At 40.1% G+C, this 21,862-nt stretch overlaps 2 protein-coding genes and 1 long non-coding RNA gene across 4 annotated transcripts in view; 1 reads left to right on the forward strand and 2 right to left on the reverse strand.

Annotated features, from left to right (window-relative positions):
- Nucleotides 1-3,320: 3,320 nt before the first annotated feature.
- zic6 (zic family member 6) lies at nucleotides 3,321-7,858 on the reverse strand. Its single transcript, XM_048231542.1, has 2 exons — nucleotides 6,581-7,858; nucleotides 3,321-4,877 (listed from the first exon to the last, which is right to left on the reverse strand). Exons 1-2 carry the CDS (start codon nucleotides 7,536-7,538, stop codon nucleotides 4,240-4,242), a joined length of 1,596 nt encoding a protein of 531 aa, XP_048087499.1. The 5' UTR covers nucleotides 7,539-7,858; the 3' UTR covers nucleotides 3,321-4,239.
- A 1,779-nt stretch (nucleotides 7,859-9,637) lies between these two features.
- Nucleotides 9,638-21,862, reverse strand: part of LOC125286446 — a 53,513-nt gene continuing 41,288 nt past the window's right edge. The window contains exons 4-5 of one of the 2 annotated variants that reach the window (XR_007192179.1): nucleotides 10,795-10,878; nucleotides 9,638-10,336 (exon numbers count right to left, since the gene is read on the reverse strand). This is a non-coding gene — a long non-coding RNA (uncharacterized LOC125286446). Of the gene's footprint in view, nucleotides 10,879-21,862 lie in introns of both variants that reach the window. The other variant, XR_007192178.1, reaches the window with a different exon arrangement.
- On the forward strand, nucleotides 15,861-19,913 carry zic3 (zic family member 3 heterotaxy 1 (odd-paired homolog, Drosophila)). Its single transcript, XM_048231543.1, has 3 exons — nucleotides 15,861-17,121; nucleotides 17,877-18,040; nucleotides 18,402-19,913. Exons 1-3 carry the CDS (start codon nucleotides 16,122-16,124, stop codon nucleotides 18,582-18,584), a joined length of 1,347 nt encoding a protein of 448 aa, XP_048087500.1. The 5' UTR covers nucleotides 15,861-16,121; the 3' UTR covers nucleotides 18,585-19,913.

Consider the following 21,862-nt stretch of genomic DNA (forward strand, 5'->3'; position numbering starts at 1 on the left):
GCCCAAGACACAACCAATAAAACCCCAATCTCTTATGATCTATTCCGAATCAACCGCAAGGCAGTGGCAGTGCATGTCAGGGTTTTTTTTTTTAGAGAGAGAGAAGGGACACCAAGTGTATGGCATGGAGCACTGTCTGCCAGGGCTGAAGTAGGAAGCTTAATCGTATACACTCCCTCCATATGCGGACAGTCTCAGGCTAACCCATCCAAACTGGCCGCGATGGCAGCGGGCGGATCTGAGGGATAGATTTCCAAACAGATGGCCTCCGCCTTTAAAGTACTTCCCATTTATTTCCCTCAGCTGACATTAAGGCCAAGCGCTCCAACTCGGCTGAAATCAGAGAGGCCCTTCAGAATCATGTATCAAATAGTCAGTGTATGAAAAATACATATATGAAGAGCTGTCTCCCAGGCTACATGTCTACAGTCTAGGTCCAATGCATTGTGTCGTTTTGGCACATGCCATGAAAAAGCTTTATCTGTTTTTAATGAAGAGTGGTGATGTAGTATCCGGAAGACCATATTTGCTGAGCTGCGAAGCCATTGTCTCTAAGTAAGCTTATAAAGAGCAGGTTTGATAAAAGAGGAAAATATTTGAATAAATCAGCAAAGGAATTGAAGTCGTCAGATCATGCTCTATGGGTGTTACCAATAACAACTCACTCTGCTTGATAGGTTCAAATTTGTATTATTTACCATCTGTCTAACAGTGCATTCCAGACATGATTTGTAGTTGAGTATTTTAGTCCAACAGTATAAAAATAACACCAATAATCAAGGCTCTAGTCCTGTTGTGAGAACAAACCAACTGGAGGCATTACACTACATTTACTGCTGTTGAGGAGGTCTATTTTGTGCCAGGAGTTTCATAATCTACCTCTCCAGATTAATTGCAAAATAATCTGATGACATCACCACACTGAGTCATGTTGATAGCATCCCTATAATGACCTTCCGTTGCTCACAGATTTCATCAAGTCAAAATGTCAGAAACCGCAAAGAGATAAGTATAAAGACCAGTCCGAACATCATCAAATATTCTCTGTAGTTGCAGTCAGGGCCTCTAAAGGATGTGTAGAGTTACTAAAGAAATCAGGCATTTTTAAAGACAGGCTTCACATAGGTCCCATGCGGATACTCCTCATTGTATTATGTCTCATTTATGTCCACACCCAATCTCCCTCTAGTGCACTGACATTGACATTAGCTGCATTCGCCAAAAGTTGTTTTGAGTGTCTGTATGCAGCAGAGTGATATAAATAAATGAATGAATTAACTGGAAATCAGGTCACTGTACATCTTTTGATGCCGGCCCCATGTGGTCAGCCGACTCGAGTAGCCTTTCTCTCCCCACTAAACCAGTCAACACCGACACTTGCCATGCTGCATGCCTTGCTTCACACGAATCCGAAAATGCACGTCCTAGTTACAGTAGCCGTGTTGAATTCTGTTATCACTGATTTTTCAGCAGCCGCTGCTTTTTAAGTAGACTGTAATGATTTATGCCAGAGGCTCAGTCCCTGGCACTGGGAATTGACTGTGTAAACTATGAATGAGTTAGATTATTGCAATAACCATCTGAGCTGAAATGGACCCTTTTAAGTGTAATATAGGCTGGTCATTGGTGGCATTATTTTCACACATGCACATCAACATAAAGCAATTGGCACTGGGCATTGGCATGACAAATTGAAATGGATCTGTCCTAGATTATTATGTAACAGCATCCTTCTCACAGTGTGAATATTCCATGTTTTAAATTGGAACACCATTGACACACAAAGGGAAACTACATAACTTCATATCAGATGACTTTCTGTAAAGACTGAGAGGAGCCACTAACACCAGGTTAGACTTGGTTGAGAAATCCGTCTAGTTTCACCACACAAATCAATACACAATGAGACCAGCAGTTTCTGGAATGATAAAAATAGTGACAATTGTGCTGTCCTGAAAGTATTTAAATATTATAGCCTTCATCATATTTGTTCTGTCACTTCAAATACTGTTTGCACTCAGATTAATCACAGTTAGATGGTGTCTTGTTAATTTTATTTGCATTAGCCCTGATGACCTCATTATATTATAATGTTAGCAATCATGCAAAGTAGAACATTGGAACAGGGCAATATGTGTGCATAGCAGTTGTTACGTTAACGCGTGGACTTAACGAGACTCCACGAGGCCCCTGAACTCAAAAAGGCCACACGAGATGAGCGAAAATATATTCGATACTACACGCATCAGATCCCTCTGCCACTCATGTTAAGTAGATTTTGAGAAAAGAGAAGAAATACGTTCACACGAATATCACTTGTGTTTTGGTTACTAAATAACGCTTTAGCCTATAACAGAGTGTGATTGTAATTTCCATGAAATATGAGAGAGCGCAAATTCGTTCAAACGCAGGGTTGGGCGTATCGGTTGGCCACTGCTATGACAACAAAAAGGGCAAGTTCAAAAAGCCGGACCATGACAGTTGCAAAATGAAAACCATAACTAAAGTTCAGCAATACAATTGTTTATACTTCACTTAGTATCTGTATTGCTTCATATTAGGAAGGCTATTTGTCCCAAAGAGGTAAGCCACGCATCAACAATGACTAATGGACTAGATTTACACGCACACTAGCCTGCATGGTTACTTGCAGTATGTCCATAATGCTAACAAATTTATACTGAATAATGGTTTTACGATTGGCCATTCAGTTTACGTTGCGCTGGTGTAAATAGTTCCCATCAATGCAGAGTTGCACAAATGCTGAATCTAGTCAGAAGTTCTGCGTGCAGAGGTCTGAACCGCCAAAAGTCAGATGTATGGCCACCCTAGTGAGCGGGGCCATGTGGATTTGATCCTAAAGATAGGTTAAGTGTCCTTTGAAATCAATACCAGTTTTGCACACAGCCAACCAGTCGTGGCCCAAAGGATACTGACCCTACAGCTTCTTTTGAACTGGCAAAACAGTTATGGGCTTCCTACCTCTCCGCTGCTCAGCGAGGTGAAGCACACCGTAAATGTCTATACCTAAAATCCTGTTGCCCCAAGTTCAGGTGCAATAGACCTAATAAAGTATGTCTGTGCGTGTTTGTGTGTGCATGTGCGTGTGTGTCCATGCGTGCGTTCGGGTGTGTGTGTGCGTGTATGTGTGTGTGTGTGTGTGTGTGTGTTGTGTGCGTGAGAGGGCAAGATGTAAAATCCTCAAATATGCAGCGATATAGCTGAAGCAAACAGGGTTCCAAATCTGGGAGTCGTCACTATGCTACTACTACCGCACGTTTTCTTTGAGAATGCATTGGGTTTAATCACACACTGCCTGATCAAAGAGAATGGAGATACTTTAATGAAATATTGAATGCATAATTAATGTTACAGTATATACAGTAGAATTTTAATTAAACATTTTAATTCTTATCAAGTAGTCTGTAGATTGGCTTCTCAGTCGATCCAAAAAGAGCTGCAGATATATGAAATAGCCTATCCATGTATAGACTATTAAAAGAAAGAAAAAAAGACTGGGGGCATCTTGGGAAAAGGCATCAGGAGACATTCACGCCCCACCCTATGTTGGGTGGAAAATGTGAGGCCTCACCAGGTCCCGTAATTTACACTACTTTTATGTGATGTTTAATGTGATTTAAAGAATAATAATAAATTAGCGCACGATATCCTAAATAGGTCACCTTTGAATTACGATTTCAACAAGAATTAGACATAAATAACATTCTTTTTACAATATGATAGGCGTCAAAATTGGACATGACAGGAAGAAAAATGTTCACAGCTTTCGAAACAACTCTTTTGACTTTTCAACATCACATATCATAGAACAATAATTGTACGCTTTCTTTTCACCAAGAACTTTAACCACTAGGTAATGGAACGTATTTCTACTATAGTCTTTTGTCTATATGGTTATTGAGCAGGTCATAAACATGGGTCATATTTGCAACAGACTACACTGTTTGTATATAATGATACAGATTTACACCTTTGCTGGCCACTTGTTTTCTTTTTGAACCACTAGACGGGACATTCGTTGCATATGCTATATTGCCAACTGAGCACGCCACAACACTGAAACAGCGCCATTTATAACATTTAAAGCTTACATCCACAACATACACTATATTATAAATATTTGTGTTTTGAAATAGGGAGGCACATTCAAATTTAGGCTACATACAGCTTGCTTGGGTTCGGGAAATGGCTGCCTGACTAGCAGTGTGGCTATCAGAATTAGGCTGATGACATGTCCTCATTACACTGTTTTAACGAGAACGTATCCACACCACTGTGACAGGTATACCAGCCGTTAACAATGTTCTTCTGGAAAGGGGAACTATTTGCAAAAGTCCTGTGTCCTTGAGTAAAACTGTGGCTCGTCTGGTTGCAAGGGTATTGTGAAGGTTCGGGCCTGTAATTGCTCCGCTGTATCAACAAAGGGTCCAAGAGGGCCTGTGACCTATGCGTCGCGTAGTCCAAACTGCTGTCAAACGTGTGATGGAAACGTGACCTCAGAGACGTGTCGTTTCGAATCTCGGGGGAGAGGGACCCTTGCGAGGAGGCAGGCGGTGGAGCCCGCCTCATGGAGGGAGGGGAGGACACGTCTTGCCGCTCTGTTGTAGGAGACCTGGCTTCGGCAAGGTGTTCCCCATCCTCCAGGCGCTCGTCGTTGGCTTTGGATATGTAGGCCTTGCAATGGAGTTTCATATGTTTGCGTAGAGAGCTGGGATGAGTGTAACATTTCTCACATCCTCTGACTTTGCAAGTGTAGGGCTTATCGCTGGAGTGCACATGAGAATGCTTCTTCCGGTCACTGCTGTTTGCAAATCTCCGATTGCAGCCTTCATACTCGCATTTAAACGGTTTTTCACCTAAACGTGCAGAAGGGGGAAAAATGGCCGCTTATTACGAGGGACATGTCTAGTTAGCCAAAAGAACAGTGAATGACTTATCTTGGGGAAATGAAAATGTGTTGTTTTCATAATATATCAACATTGAAGCCTACATTTTATTATCTTCAGAGTTTGGGTGCCTTCTGAGGACTGTAATCTGACTCGTTTTAATTTGTCTCTAGGATGAATGATGTCCACGTTGGACTCAGGTTCTTCCAGCTTCTAAAAAAGCGGAAACTCACATAAACTGACATATGCCCACGATATTGGAGAAACCTATATAATACCGATTTCTGCTCGTGACAATATGCTAATAGAAAATATTGGACTAATCAAAACACTTTCACTGCAAAACTAACCCCACAGACACCCCAGCACAAAAACAGGAAGGTATTTGATTAGGGAAATAAATTACTTTTGCAAACATTACTTCACCAATAAATATAGTTTGATGACATATTATTTATTTAGATTCTCTGTCGGCATGAAATTTCAATTAAAACGGACATGCGTTTTCCACAGGCTACCTGTGAATATCCAGCGGATTATTTTGTCACTGTGTCTGATGTCATGTAGCCTATTAAACATGTTTGTGTTCAGTGGGTCTGGGTTATTACAAACAGTTTTAACAGAAAATGATTTATATATTTTTATTGAACTGCACATGCGTAAGAATAAATGTGGTTCGTTAGGCTACTTTAGTGGGCATCTATACAGGAATCGTGCTCAATGTTTCAGCTAAATATACATTCAAGCAAAATAAATAATGTTGCCACATATTAATCGAATTTTTGCCTTTTCGCAAGCACCGAAACACATCTTCATAACTTGCATTTAAAAAGGAGAAAGTATGACGTGTGCACTTCGTAGCGTAGCTGATCTGGCTGCTGAGTTTGCAGCATGGGTCCTGCGCGAGCGCAGAGTAATAATCCTTCCTACTGAGGTTGCAACTGCGCGCCGCGTAAAGACTACGTCACAACTCTCCGGTGTCCCGGCAGTTATTTATTTATTTCTCAACATGAATGAGAATGAGAGGCACCCAAACAACTGGCCCAAAGAGTTATCTAGTTGTCTATGTGATCATCAGTTGCTGTCTTTCCTACGACTACTAGCCCTTGTCCAACACAGTACACACAAACCACCACTCCAAATAATATTCATTATTATAACAAAAAATGATCAAGCATGCAAGTTGTAATATATTCCATAACTGACATGCAAAAAATAGGATTTTGTTAATATAAACTAAAAGTGGGGCAGAGTCTTAATAAGTCATTCAACAAAGAAAAATGGCAGGTTTGTAAGCAATGTTTTAAGGTAGTCTAATGTATTGACTCTCTTGGAAATAATAAAGCTCCTAAAACAAAATAACTTACTTGTATAAATGTTGCAAACTATTTAAACTAATTGATACTTGAGAGTGAATACAAAAACATATATATGTTTGGTTAAAGTTATATCTATTTTCAGGTAATAAATAATTTGCCAAGTACTTATTTCTCTCATCAGCCATTGGAAATAATACGGTTAATACTCTAATTAAAGAATGGCAAAAGCACGTCACAGTTAACACTGGTTCATTATTTACCTACTGGCACACGTTAAAATAATAATTGTGAACATTTCAATATACTTTTATTGATAGCCTACTATTCATCTGGTAATATTACATGGGCACCAACCTGTATGTGTTCTCTTGTGAATCTTCAGATTTTCTGATCTTGCGAAAACTTTTTCACATCCGTGGAATGGGCAGGGGAAGGGCTTTTCCCCTGTGTGGACTCTTACATGGTTCACCAGCTTGTATTTGGCTTTAAATGGCTTACTGTCCCGTGGACAGTTTTCCCAGTGACAAACGTATTCGGTCTGTTCTGGTCCGCCAACATGCTCCACCGTGACATGGGTGACAAGTTCATACATGGTCCCAAACGTCCTGGCGCAGGGCTGCTTCCCGGCCCCCACTTGGCTGTCACTCCATTTGCACACCAGCTCGTTGTTGGGATTTTGCCTGGAGCACCTGAGGAAGGCGTCGCCTCCTCCTCGCTGCACGGCCATGTTCAGCGGTTTGTAGAGACCCAGAAATTGGGTGACAAGTTGTTGGCCGTTGCCCCTTGGGCCGCTGATCGTTTGGCTGTAGGGGTGAACCCTCGAGAGGATATCGCCGGAGAGTCCCAGCATTACTTGACTGCTGAAGTCACGAGCAGTGTCGGAGGAGCCGTTGGCCTGTTCGTGGTATGCGGTGAAAAAAGCGTGGCTTCTGCCATCCCTATAGGCAAGGTCACGGTACCTTCCAGTCGTGCCATGCTGGTTAGATCTTGATGCCAGTTGATCTGTGACTGGTGGCATGCCTGGTCCTGACAGATTTGTCCCAATAATAATGCCCCTAGGACTGGGTTCTAACCGGTGGCTGGTGTATCCCGTGTCTGAAAGATGGGGAACCGAATGGTCAACATATGCACGGGCCCTCGTCTCAGGGTAGTCTCGCAGATTGTGCGAGGGGCAGAGTTTTAAGGAACTGCCGGTGGGGTGCCCCATGTGCTCCCCTGCCAAAGGTGGCAGCACCACGCTGGGTTCAGTATTGCTCTCCCCGGGGTTGACGCAAGAAAGAGGGCAGCCACTAAACCTCGACAGGCTTGTCATGTTTTGTTGTGAGTTTGGCTGTGAGTTTGCAAAATCAACCAACCTTTAAGTTCAGGATTTACCTAGAAACCGTGTCCCCATTTCCCCTTCTGAATATCATCATCATCTGCATGTGAAATTCTTGGCCGTGAACATCGCGGGCGCAGGAATCAGACACAAGCTCGTTAAAGTTGGTGTGAGTCCCATGCCGTTCACTTTGCCCTCTTGATTTGTGGCAATAACCGTGGTAGTAAAAATGCTTCGAAGCAGGCCATGCTGCAATATAAAAGCACAGCAGGCAAAGCTGCTTTTAAAAACGGGCGCTTTGGGATTGGTTGGAATGCGCTATGATTGACAGCGACTGGGTTTGTTTTAAAAGGGACACGCAGGCGTTCACCACAGGACTCCGTTTTCAAATATCGCAGAGAAAACGCTTTGATATGTGCCGCGTATGTACTACCAAACATTGGTCTGCCTTTGACTTAAAGGAGTCTCATTACAACAAGCAAATATCTCAAAATCGAACATTCCAAAGTGTATGTGGTACTGGTAGCATTTATGCCTATGTTATAACAGGAGACTTGTCTTTGGATCGTCACCTGTTGGGTACAATTTAATCAAATTTTACGATTCCTTTTTGGGGGGCTATTATTCTTGCAAAAAAAGTACTCTGTGTATTCTGTCGAAAACAAAACCTCGCTATTAGATCCAGTTTTGTAGTTTACCCTGATTTGCTTCCAAGTTAGTTCTGTCTTCTTAAAATCTTAATTCAACTTAATGAAATGCTTTTGCTTTTGCCACGACAGCAATTTTCTTTCAATTGTTGGCATTTGGTGTAGCCCCTCTAAGGTGGTGCCAACGCAATTCATCCTACGCCATGCCGACTTCACCAACTGTTGGCAGATGCAGTCCATTGGCAAGTTGCAATAATCACAAATTATAACTACTTCTGTGGTCATTCAAGGTCATTTCTTACGGCAGTATTATTCTATACAAAACAGATGATGGTTTCGTCAAGCGACCAAAGTGATGTAGCCTACCATTACATTTAAGGCTTTTAAACGTCAGGTATGACATGCTGTCGAATCAAAAGAACAATATATAAACTTTCACCACTTTATCAGCGAACGCTGAGAATCATCGATGCAGAAAATTGCTCAGGTTACCGGAGTAGGCAGTTTCTGAAATGTTATCGTTCCATGAGAAGAGGCTGTTACAAACTAAAACGCCCAAGTTAATAATTCCATCCAACAGCCTTTTTCAAAACAGAACGGTATCATTCAATCTCAGGCCTATGTTAAAGATATGATTAGTCTATTTATCTGTAAATCTGGGATGAAAACTAAACCTGGAAATAGTTTATTGGGGATCTTAGGGTAGTAGTACTGTTAGTTCATGATTCCAGATGGCTGCATTGTGATATTATTATGTATTTTTCAAAGTGCCACTGACTTCAACAACTACGAGTCTGCTTTTTGGTGCAGTAGGAAAAAATCCTTATTCTGTGATCAGTTTATTTATATGGGCCATAGAGTGTAACCTACAATCTCACATAATGTATCAAGTGTTCTCTTTTTGGGGAAAATACTCATTGAAGCACATGACATATGCCCACACAAGCAGTCATTGTCAATTCCCCTTATCTATCAGTTTTCTTTTTTACCTGCATTTATCATAAAGTAAGTCAATAAAGGAGCAGTCTCACTCTAAGATAAGATATATTTTACTCTTCCCTGATGTGACTGATGCCACAAATTTACACTATTGGCCATTTTCCTGAACTGTCAATTGGGGGTTACATGTGTACTTACATGAGTGTAAGTAAGTGTAAGAGCTGAAAACAGACTACAGTTTATTCAGTTGACAAAAGTGTAAATATTTTTTCCTCAGTCTCTGTGCACTTTAACGGGGAACAAACCAGAAGAAATTATATTTCTATGGATGATACTCGTTTCACCATATAAATGAGTACAATTCAAGAAGTTTGGATTAAAAAATATTCAAAACTCACTAGTCATTTACTGTAAAACAGCACATCTTGAGTTTGATGTACTATGATCGTCTTTTCTCATTTCTTTAAAAAAGAAATTCAGGCTTTTAAAACTTTTGTTCAATGTTTTTATTCACTTTGTTTGGTTTGGTGTCAAAGACAACAATTTAAAATGTGGAATACTGCATTTTAATGAAATGCAGAGCAGGGAACACAATTTTCATGAACAAATTAGAAACTCTAGCTTGCAACTACTTACACAGGTTAACATCCTTTATATAAATAACATACCGGTACATTATAAACCATAGTTTACAAACAGAATGACATCTACCATGGACAAAATCTTAATTATTATGCAACCATGTACTGATGCAATTTTTTCAAGAACATATTCTGCAGAACAGCTTGCACATTGAAACAGATATTTCACACCACAACAGAGAAAATACACAAACGCCACATTGGAATTGTCACCTATCTTAACCTACCAAAAATATCAATAAAAATGTAGTTTCATTGTGTTTTCTGTTTGTACAAACACCATTGCTTGTTACATTACCGCGCTGCAAAACATGGGTAAAATACAGTCACAAGCACAGAGTATGTCCATAAAGTCAAGATGACTAAAATAGCCCCTTGCCAAGTAGTAGTGTGTTGTAACAGCAGTACATACTGTGGTCACATTTCTAGTCAGGGTATTCCACACAAGTGACAAGTCAATTCTTCTTTAGCTTTTAATGATGGATTATGATATGATGAAGTGCGGACATCATACACTTGTTCTCTTACAGGCTCTCTGATATTCAAACGGACATGGACAGCAATACTGAAAAATGTAATTCGACAGACAAATATGTCAGAATGACAATATAGTATATATGAGTGTTGCTGTTTTAATATCTAAAGTGCGGCACATACATCATCCACAAAGGTCAAAACGACATTGAGGGTCGAGTATCACTGCTACCTTTGGTAAATCTGTACCATATGACCAAGACGTGCATCATTCATATGTTTAGGTGACAGCGCATCTGTCCATTCCTCACCGAAGACAACAGAGAAAGAAGTAGTCACACTCAAATGTGGCCTTATACTAAACTATCATGAGCTACAGGAAGTATTCCGCAGGACATTGCGCCAGATTGTACTGGAGTTAAAATGGCATCCATCGATCTCAAAGCACATATTTTAAGATATATACTGTATACATAAAGAGTGAGAGAAAGAGAAAAGAGAGAGAGAGACAGGCAGAGAGAGAGAGAGGTAAATACAAGTCCTTCTTACTTGATCTTGCAAGATTGTTATGTGCATGAGCAGTTTATGCTATGCACTAGTATGTTGTATCTTCTCTTCATCATGTTGAGCTGCCTGTAAAAAAATAAGATAATGCATTCAGCATTTTTGCTTAGGAGTTAAAATGACCAAATTAACATGATGTTATGCATTTAATATAATGATCGCGTGTGTGTGTGTGTGTGACACTCGTGTGTATGACAATTGAGTGTGTGGGTGAGCGATTATATGCTTGCTTTTCCCTGTATGTATGTGTGAATGAGGTGGGTAGATGTGTATTAACAACTGGCACACTGAAAGACAGAGAGTAAGACTAATAAACAAACACAATCTGTAACTGTACCAATCGGCAACTGATATATACATGCTACTGTATCAACAACACACACCACTGGATCTGCACTGACGCGGCCACTGCTGCCCACATTGGGTCAAATGGACAGCAGTATCTCAAGCCTCGAAAACACTCCCTGAACAATATCACGTCGTTTTCAAACTCAAACCTTCAGAGTCTGCCCAAGAACTTCAGACTCCAAAGTGTTTAAACTCTCCCCATAAACATGGTTATTGCCATGCAAAGGGGAATGCCTCACAGGCTGGTGTGATAATATAAGCACTACTGGCCTACATGACAGCTTAGGCATGCATGACTTACTGACACGAAAGAAGCTTACACTAAACCCTGAGAGGTATATATTAAAGGCAGGTGCCTTGAGGAGAGCTATGTTGTCACTCTGGCCAAAACAATGCTGCACAGGTCAACAAAACAAGACCTTGCCTTCAAAGGACAGCAAATATCATGTTCACATTCCAACTGACCCACTAGTAACAGATATAAACTGCAGTCTTTTCTGAAGCACTAGCATTTCATAGGAATGAATGAAGGAAATTTTAGTTTATTTTAGATTTTAGTGAGGAGAAAGTTAGCTGAAATCTAGGACAAAGCATGTGTTGTGTGTGTGTGTGTGTGAGCGATGGAATTCGTAGAAGTGTCAACAATCTTCCTAAAAAACACACTCTCACAATGAATACAATGGATACAAATAGCTGTCTTTTTGTTAATGTACTGATTCCAGAAAATATGAGATTTTGTGGAGGTTAAAGCCAACCATTCAATAGATAAATAACTGATGGGAAACCCAGAACAACTGCTGTTATAACAAAATAACTTTCCATCATTACAAATTGACATCTAATTTGAAACCCAAACCGTATTTCCAGGAAGCAATTTTCTGAATTGGCTCATTGTACTTGATTGCAATAAGCCATTATATTCACAAATAACACAGTTCAAAGATGTCAGTGTCAACTGAAAAATCTCAAACCCACACCCTCAACTGGCGTGCAGTTTTCTCTGGGCTCACTATTCCTAGCTTGGCCCTCCGCTGCTGACTGAGCCCGATAATTTCCTCTGTCTGGGAATTATTGGGTTAACGCCTGAGAGGAAAGTTTCTTTCTGTTGCACAAAACTTGGCGTGTGTACCGCTTCACACAAACCAGCGCGCAATGTCTACTGATAGCACAAGGAGTTGTATTAAAAACCAAATAAGATAACGACTCAAAAATAGTGACATAGTGCCCAACTCTTGTAAGAGGGCACACGGTCTCTGAATTTGTTCAAAAGTGAACGTGCCGTTTAAGGTTGTATTTTCGGATAAACGCCAGCTTCCCTACATGTTCTAAGTTAAATACATTCTACTTACATCAGCCAAGGAAAAGATGAGTATTTATATCGAGAAGAAGTATCGTGGATTACTTCCACGCAGTGCATCAAGCAAACTAGGAGAAGAATGAGTGGTTCTGTATTTTAGCGCACCATTGTGATGTGATACAGTGATTCTCGTTTGATATTAATATCAAGAGGTTCCTCGTAAGAGGTTTATGCGCATGCCCGGGACTCATGGATCGTTTCAGAGCCCTCGGCACGATTTCTTTCCACCTACATTAATCAGATATGGGGATACAGAACATTAACTCAGATTATAAATTAAAATCACAGCAAACACACACATATTGAATGTTTGTGTACGGCTAAGTATAAAGTAGGCTACACGTTTGAGAATGATTCCTTGAAAATCCTTTAGAGAGGACAATGTCATAGAAGATGAGACATTTGATAAATAGGCCTACGTGAATGTAAAAAACTATAAACAGTACAACGTCTATTTTATGACTTTTAACACCCCAAATGAACATGATTGCACAATCAGCACAGTCTGGGGGCAGCCAAAGTGTGTCAGTCCATGTAGCTACTAATGAGTAGCCTAATTTGAAAATATTTAAAATATTTTAAGTAAATTAAGAGGGTTGCATGGCAAATAGTATGTGTAAGAGAGAAATTCATGAATACCACGCTTAGGGAAATATTTAGTGAGGGTATAAATGGTCTGCTACTAAAATATATTAACCAAACCTAAAACAAAAACGAAACCTTGCAATTATTATGATATAACAGAAAACAATTCAGTAGTAAAGCCTCCTCAGGAATACTAAAAGTGACAAATTATGTTAGTGAAAATACTGAATACCTCCATCATTAAGGATTTATCATAATATTTACTGTTATTATATTATTATTGCAATACATTGCCATTGTTACTCCATCCTTCTTGATTTCATTTTGAAACACGTCACGAAAGTCTAAGTGAATGTCCTGCAATGGGTTGGGGCCTTACGTAGGCTATAGCATGGGAAAAACACTAAAAGGTAGAAAGATATAGGCGCGTTCTTTTTTTCTGTGTTTGACAAATGGTTTGGTAGCCTATATAGAATGGATTTATATGAATAAACAGTATGCACCGCGTGTATAAAAGAAATGGGTAACATTCATAGGGGGAGAAATGGTAGGCGTAGGCCTACTGGGCAAAGTGGAGTTTTATACCGCAATGCATACTTTTATCCTTGGTGTGCAACAGTTGCTGAGGACCATTGATTTGTACTAATGCTAACACTTTTTAAAAAGGTAAATACAGTCGACATACTTCAACAAACAGCAAGCTGTGGTGGTTGTAGGCCATCGTGCGCACGCCTCTTGTGGTTAATTGTTTTATGGTCATATTCTCACTGTGAACACACCATATATAATAACCTAAGCGCGTCCTGAGCTTTCAACGGCCCAATAAAATATCTCGAGGGACAACAGAGAAAAGTTAACAGCCCGTCACTTGTGAAAGTTCACAGAGGTCGCCATAAATTTCTGACTCAAAGGCAGCCCAGCATATTTACTCGACCGCTACCTCATAGAGAGAATATATTTAACTCATAGTGTGTGTGTGTGTGTGTGTGTGTGTGTGTGCGTGCGTGCGTGTAAGCTCGCGCGCGCGGTGTGTGTGTGTGTGTGTCAGAGAGAAAGAGATAGAGAGAGGGAGGGAAAGGGGAAAAGAGTGAGATATGGCTTGCTAACGGGTGTAAGCGTGTAGCCTGTGTTTGCATGCCTGTGTGTGTGTGTGTGTGTGTGTGTGTGAGTGAGTGAGTGAGTGAGTGAGTGAGAGAGAGAGAGAGAGAGAGAGAGAGAGAGAGAGAGAGATGGTCTTAAGGCTACTACTGTTTCCCTCCACAATTCCACAACAATGATTCAGGTGTAAATCGAAGAAGTGTTTCAAACGCCATTTGTAAGCCACTGACTAATTCATACAACTTATCATTGTCAAATAGAAAACACTATGCAACACGACAGCTTATTTTCAAGAACAAGGTACAGCACAGGCCTGTCCAATTCTACAAATATGATTCGGTACAAACATAACCCGAAACACCGAGCCAAATTCGTCTACAAAATTAGATATCTTAGAAAATATTACATAAATACCCAAACTCACCTTAAAAATCATTACAATCTTTTCGAAGACTGCGCATGTTAGACTCAAAGCGGGCCAAGTGCAGAGCTGACGCAGAGTGAGGGACTGATTTGGAGATTTTTCTTTTTGAAATGTCTAAAATAAAAAAATGTGAGCTCCTTCCTGAGACAGATTGGGGGTAGGGGGTATAGTGAAAAGGCTTGGTGTTATAAAGCGCCGCTTGAAGCACTCAGCGTCTCTGAACTTGATCAGATTGTATGTGTCCTGCAGAGAGTCTGTGGCAACCCTGTGAAACTTGCTCTATAGTATGATTTTTTTAGGAGGGGGGTCAAGGAAAAAATCTCACTATATTACAAGCTGCCACTTTTCTTTCTGTCTTTCATTCTTGTGTCCCACTCTCACACCCTGTAGCGCTTTGGAAATCTTAGGAACTTGGTCAGGACCGTTTATAAACTATTGTTGGCTAAAGTGAGTGGGCTAAAAACAATGATAATAATCTCAGGTTAATCATGGTATTAAAATGTGTTGCTTATAATATATGGATATAAGAATAGTGTACAGCTACATAGGATACATAGGCTAAATAGATAGGTAGATAGATAGATCTGAGGGAAAAAATGTCAATATTGTTTGCGCATTTACATCTGCCTATATCCATATGGCTTGTTCACCGGGGTCCATCTTATCTGACAATCCAAAACAAGTCGCATATCAGTTTTTCACTGCTTGCTGTAGCCTACTACTTATACATGAAGACATTCATTGACAAAAAAAATAACATGCTGCAAAGTAGGCTAATGTTTCATTCCAAGTTCATATCAAATGAGGTAAATTTGCACAAGTTTGGTCTACTTGACCCAAAAGTAGCTTGCACTTGTTAATAAACTGCATTGGGTAAATTTGTATATAATCAACTATGAGGGAACAGAGTGTTCACTAAGAGTTTTATTAATGCAAAAAAAATAAGTACGTGTAACTTTCCACACTACTGCCGTGCCTCCAATGGGAAACAAACAAGCCTCACGTACAGAACTGGAGTAATGTACCGTAGTCTCACCTGCAAATAATGCCTCGCTAACCAATGAAATTTAACCAATGAAACGAACTAACATTTCCAATCCTCAAATGTGCCAATCAACAGACATCTAGCCAATTAACTCCTCTCGCTGCTGTCACGTGGCAAAGAGAAAGCTGTGCTCTCATTGGCTATCGTAGAGCTGCCTCCCGAGTTCATTTATGTGCAAGGAGTGAGTGATTGACTTCATCAGTCCAAGGACATCATTCGCCTGGAAAGGGGGGGAAGTTTGATCCTCTTTCTCACGGATCACAGTTACGGGAGTTTCTCTCCCCTGCTCAGCGAGCACCAGGATTTCCTTCTTTAACTTTTGAATTCTTCGTGTAGGTCTAGCAGAACAACATTGTGTAGAATAACAGATTTCGCAGAGGCTAATTTAGCTCCGCTAACACGGGGATTCAATTTTATTTGCTCACTTTTCGTTTCCTTTTGTCATTTGAGCCCAAATGACTATGCTCCTTGACAGTGGTCCTCAGTTCCCATCGCTTGGAGTTGGGGGGTTCGGAACACCGAGGCACCATGAACTCGGGAACAGAGACCCGGGTCTGGGACTAAATCCCTTCGCAGATTCCTCCCATTCGGCAGCTTTCAAGCTCAGTCCAGTGACACACGATATCGCATCTAGTCAGACGTCCGCGTTTACTCCGCAAGCAACTGGATATGCAGCCGCGCTTGGGCACCACCACGGCGGACAGGTGGGCTCCTACGGCGGGGGAGCGTTCAATACAACCCGCGACTTTCTCTTCCGAAACCGTGGAGCTGGCATCGGCGAGTCAGCAGCTTCGAGCGCCCAGCATGGGATCTTTGCTGCTTCCGCGGGGAGTCTACACGGACCCCCAGGAATCTCTGACAACCCGGGACATCTGTTGTTTCCTGGGCTCCACGAACAGGCAGTAAGCCACACATCACCGAGCGGACATGTAGTTAACAGTCAAATGCATCTTGGTTTACGCGGGGACATTTTTGGAAGACCAGACCCGTACCGTCCCGTTGCGAGTCCTCGGACGGACCCTTACGGCACCGCTCAGCTGCATAACTACAACCACCCGATCAATATGAACATGGGGATGAACGTCCCGACACACCACGGCCCAGGGGCTTTCTTTAGATACATGAGGCAGCCGATAAAGCAAGAAATGTCCTGTAAATGGATTGAGGAGAACCAGATGAACCGACCCAAAAAGACTTGCGATAGGACTTTCAGCACCATGCATGAAATGGTAACGCATGTGTCCATGGAGCACGTTGGCGGCCCGGAGCAGAGTAACCACATTTGCTTCTGGGAGGATTGTCCCCGAGAAGGAAAATCTTTCAAGGCCAAATACAAACTCGTCAATCACATCCGTGTACACACTGGAGAAAAACCCTTCCCGTGTCCGTTCCCAGGCTGTGGCAAAATATTTGCCAGATCGGAAAATCTGAAAATACATAAAAGAACTCATACAGGTAAAAAAAAAAAAAAAAGAGTTGAACTGCATTCCATTATAATGTGATTCTGTGTGCGTTGTGTTCATGGCAGGAATGAGTTAAACTGGCCGAAACCAGCGAAGAGCTAGCCTATTCAAGTAAAATGTTGAATAACTGTGTGTGAGAATACAAGGCCTCGATTTCGTGATTTCGGCTGAAGATTTCCTTACTTAGCAAAGATCGGATATGAAAAAAAAAAAAAAAAAATTTGTGTAAATGCTGTATTTTCACACTCGATTGCGATTTTGCAAAGGCAAAGAAAATGTAAATAGGTTGTTTCCTTAACGTTTCCTAGGTGTTATCTTGATTGTTGATCTTTTTTGCATGTGTGTAGTCTATAGGCCTAGTGCAAACAAGAGAGTGGTCCTGTAGATAAGTCCGCTTTATTTAGACAGCATGTAGTTTAACGGTTCTTAATGGGTCTGTTAATGGTGAAGAAAGGTTGAGGACTTGGTATTTGAAAGTAAACACATGTTACACCCAACTGTAAGAATTCTGCAGGGAAGTTAGTTGCTCGGTTGTGAACGTAAAATGTTTGGCACAAAATTATCTCCAGGCCTTTTCCTTTTAAGAAAACGCGTACAACTCCTTACATATGGTGTTGTGTTCACTATTTAACTACAAGTAATATAGTGGAATAGACACTTGGTGTACTGGCAGTGCAATTATGATGTGCTTTGGAACATCAACAGTGTTTTGTAGTAGTCTATATATGATGGTCTTTTTTTTGGCAGGAGAGAAACCGTTCAAGTGTGAATTCGATGGCTGCGACAGACGCTTCGCCAACAGTAGCGACAGGAAAAAGCACATGCACGTGCACACTTCTGACAAGCCCTACATCTGCAAAGTGTGCGACAAGTCCTACACACACCCCAGCTCTCTCAGGAAACACATGAAGGTAAACAAATCGACATTAATACACATCATCAATACACACCCTTTAAGCTACTGGCAAATTATGTTTTAGCCAGTCTAGCATAAACATGTAGCATCTATAGCACTTAGGCCACAGGTTTTTATCAATAAAACTGTATGGCCAGGTCTTGGTCTTTAACCTCATCCCTAAATGACCAATCATGAATATTTAGTTTTGAGCATATTTTCATCATTGAAGATGCATTATTAGTGATGGACTATGTGTAATAGCATCTCTGCACTGTGACTTGCTTCAGCTAAAAGATGAAAGCAGCTATGCAGGTGTGATTGTCGTGGTGATGACAATGTGTAGTAATACATGCTTTTGTTGATGTTTATTAAAGGTACACGAGTCACAGGGCTCAGAGTCGTCTCCTGCAGCAAGTTCTGGATATGAATCATCCACACCCCCAGTTTTAGTCTCAGCGAGCACAGAGGACCCCACGAAAACCCCACCGTCTGCAGTGCAAAACACATCTGCACACAGCGATGGACTAGCGCCCAACTTTAATGAATGGTACGTTTGAAGTGACAAACAAGCTCTCTATACGGACCACAAGAGTAAGGAAACCTTCAAAACTATTCAAGGTGTACAAAATGGCATGGGCACAACATGGAGAGATAACAGTTTGCCAGCAGGCCTCGTCCTTTCTCAGGATTCGAAAAATTGACTTTTATTCCGAGTTCGAAGAAACAAATCATAAATAAAATACTTTCTAAGAATAAATAAAATGTTTTTCACTTTTAGTTTTCAGGTTTCAGATAATTATTTTATTTTTCATTTTATGTATTTTCTCAAAATTTTATTTAAAAATAAAAGGAAGAATATTTCACGGTGTTTTATATTAAGGTGAGAGTTCACCATCACCTTTTAATTGATTGTTACAACTTCAAACAGTCTTAAGAAACGTGCCAAAGTCTTTGTCTTGAACTTGAACAAGAAAATAAATCATAAATAAGTATATAGCCTACTCGTGAATGTATTTCCTTGTTTGATGGGGTCGAATCTGTTGTCCACGTCCGTTTTCAGGTGGAGAAGTGTGATGTTAGGTTACGATTGTTACATTTGAATATAACGTTGCCTTTTGTTAATAACGATGTAAATACATATCCATGATGCCATATTTATCAATTTGTAATTTAATTATCGGCGTAAGATCCGAATCTTAAATGATATTTATGGAAATATTTTCTAACAAGACTGTACAGTTTTGGGTCATAACCAGTTTAACATTTAAGAAAAAAATCATTAACTCTAAAGCTCCCATTCTGCGATTGTATCTTTTTTTACACAATAAATGTGTCTTATTTGGAGAAAAAAATATCAATTACATAAATATAATTGATTGACATTTGTTTATATAATGTTTTTACTTTACTGCCATTCTTTTTAGCTTGTGAGACCATTGATAAACATGTGAAACATAAATTCTGTAGTTGAAAAAATATATAAAGCACGTCTATCGACATGCTTTTAAATTTTGATCAAATTAACTACTTTTTTATGTATTTACTTTAGCATCAGAGCGTAGACCTAATTTGTACTAGCAAAGCTTAGCTACAAATTTCAAGGGCCCTTCAGCCACTTGCATTCATTCCTTGCATCATGATCAGATTCTCAGAAAAGTTCTACCAGAGCATATAGTTTTCATTCATGAACTGTAAACACATGTGACAGTGTACAAAACACCATTTCTAAATTCTTTGGGATGAGCCCAACCATGAGTCCGTATCCATTTATTGATGGTTCCTACTGTCTTTGTGGATGCAAGTAGCTACGTGTTTAAATGTGTCCATTAACAACAATGAACTGTCACAACACAGGAATTTCAAAATAAAAGTTTTTTGTCAGCTTGCATTGTTTTAAATGTAGCTCTTCTGTGAATATTAGCGTGTTATTCGTTATGAAAAATGTGGTTGTTACATATAGAGAAGTCTGATTTTCTTGTTTTATGTGAATAACCTTCCGAGATGACCTGTTTGTGCGATCACAACTTTAGTCTGAAGAGTACTAGATTTATGTTTCATGAGGGGATATATATTTAATGGCACAAAGAGTTACAGCATTGCATTGTAACTTATTTTTAAGAATTGAAACTTATGCATATACAAATATATTGTGCTTATGAGACGATTTCAGAACACCAGCACTACTTTTAAAAAGAAAATGTAAACAGCACCTCGTAAGCAACGATGATATATTAAATATGTTTATTTAAATAATTTAATGAATATATGTTTTATAAACTATTTTATATACATTAATTTAAAAGAACTACGTTTTTTTATTTCAAATCACCCTCATATACTGTAACCTAGGCCCTGATGTCAGATTGAATTTCTGATGTATAAGCGCAGCTAGATTGTGATGTTGTAACATTTTCTGGGGAAATGGGTCACGCATCAAGTTATTCCTGAAAAGCAAAGTGTTTAACTGATGAACTGTGTCACAGTGCCACATAAGAAGCAATTGATAATACTAAAACGCGGCTAAATTTAGGAGAAAGAGAAGAATAGGCTTCTTACTTGTACTTCTCAAAGCAGGATAATTTTTGTTGGTCTGTTTGTTTTACAAACTATTTATGATAAAATGTGAGCATACATTTTCACTGAAATTAAAGTCAATGAAACATGGCAAACGGGATGAATTTCTGTTGTCATTGTTGTTTTACTCTCTCTTCATTTGTGGCAAAACAACTTCACACCCAATGCCGAGTGCTAGAGCTGGTAATCTACTTGAACTTGACAGTGAGGAGGGCGCCATCTTAGAATCTGGTTTTTGCCTAGGGGGACTAAAAAGTTGCCGTCTGAAGTACAGTTGGGAGGCGACTGGCATGAACCCACTCTGCAAACACATCTCTTCAGAGAGCAGTCTGAATGAGAATGCACAATATAATTTCGGGTTGTGGCTTCATGTAACTGTATTAACATGAATTAATGGATGGGGGTTGCAGTCCAATTAAACTGCGTAAACGCAACAAATGTTTAAGTACGCCTGTGAAGTCACTACTTGAATCCTACCAACTATATTGACCGTGCTGACCAAGTCAACGACCTGAAGCTCTCAGCAAAACCTTTTTGGGTAGGTTGGCCTTTAGAGTGGACTACACTAGGCTACCCCACGTGACGTTGTTAACAACAACAACAACAGCAGCAGCAGTAGTAACAGCAGTAACAGTGAGCCAAATATGATGTTCACATAATTATATTTAGTCTATTAAATATTAAAACGTTTCATCCTGTAAATAAAACGATCATAATTTAACAGTATAAAATACTGTATCGGACACAATTATATTCCATATTAACAAGCTACATTCTATAACTACATTCCATACATCTCACATATGAACTCGCAGATTGGCCATCAGCTCTTCTCCAGAAGAAGCGTTTAGAATGCACGCAATGGAATTTGATTCTTGCATAAATTATACTATGTTTTATGGTTGCTCTGCAGTTTGATGTTGGATGCCTCTTATTATGTGGAGTGTTCAACCCAACCCCCACAGATCCCACCCCGACCCAAAGTCCCACCCCACCCCCATCTTCAAATATAAACAGTTTTAAGAATTTATTTGAATCGCATTTCCCTCCCTTTGCGCAGGCGCATTGTGTTATTGCACCCCAACATTTTTTTTCTCCTTACCCGATCCGCTCAAGATCTTCCTGACAAACCACATGACGTCAAAAGATGGCGCAGACCGTCCCTCTTTTACGCTAAAGTGCCACCTGAACTTGACTGCTAGAATCACAGTAGTTTTGGAGATGCGTCGGGCGGATAGACCTTAATGGGGTAGACGACGCA

Source organism: Alosa alosa, chromosome 21, assembly GCF_017589495.1.
Source record: "Alosa alosa isolate M-15738 ecotype Scorff River chromosome 21, AALO_Geno_1.1, whole genome shotgun sequence".
In the NCBI taxonomy this organism is placed as follows: domain Eukaryota; kingdom Metazoa; phylum Chordata; class Actinopteri; order Clupeiformes; family Clupeidae; genus Alosa; species Alosa alosa.

Coding starts and splice junctions, on each gene's coding strand:
- zic6 (XM_048231542.1), bottom strand. CDS start 7,538: ATGACAAGCCTGTCGAGGTTTAGTGGCTGCCCTCTTTCTTGCGTCAAC. Junction 4,878..6,580: donor TCACAAGAGAACACATACAG/GTTGGTGCCCAT, acceptor CTGCACGTTTAG/GTGAAAAACCGTTTAAATGC.
- zic3 (XM_048231543.1), top strand. CDS start 16,122: ATGACTATGCTCCTTGACAGTGGTCCTCAGTTCCCATCGCTTGGAGTT. Junction 17,122..17,876: donor ACATAAAAGAACTCATACAG/GTAAAAAAAAAA, acceptor TTTTTTTGGCAG/GAGAGAAACCGTTCAAGTGT. Junction 18,041..18,401: donor CTCTCAGGAAACACATGAAG/GTAAACAAATCG, acceptor TGTTTATTAAAG/GTACACGAGTCACAGGGCTC.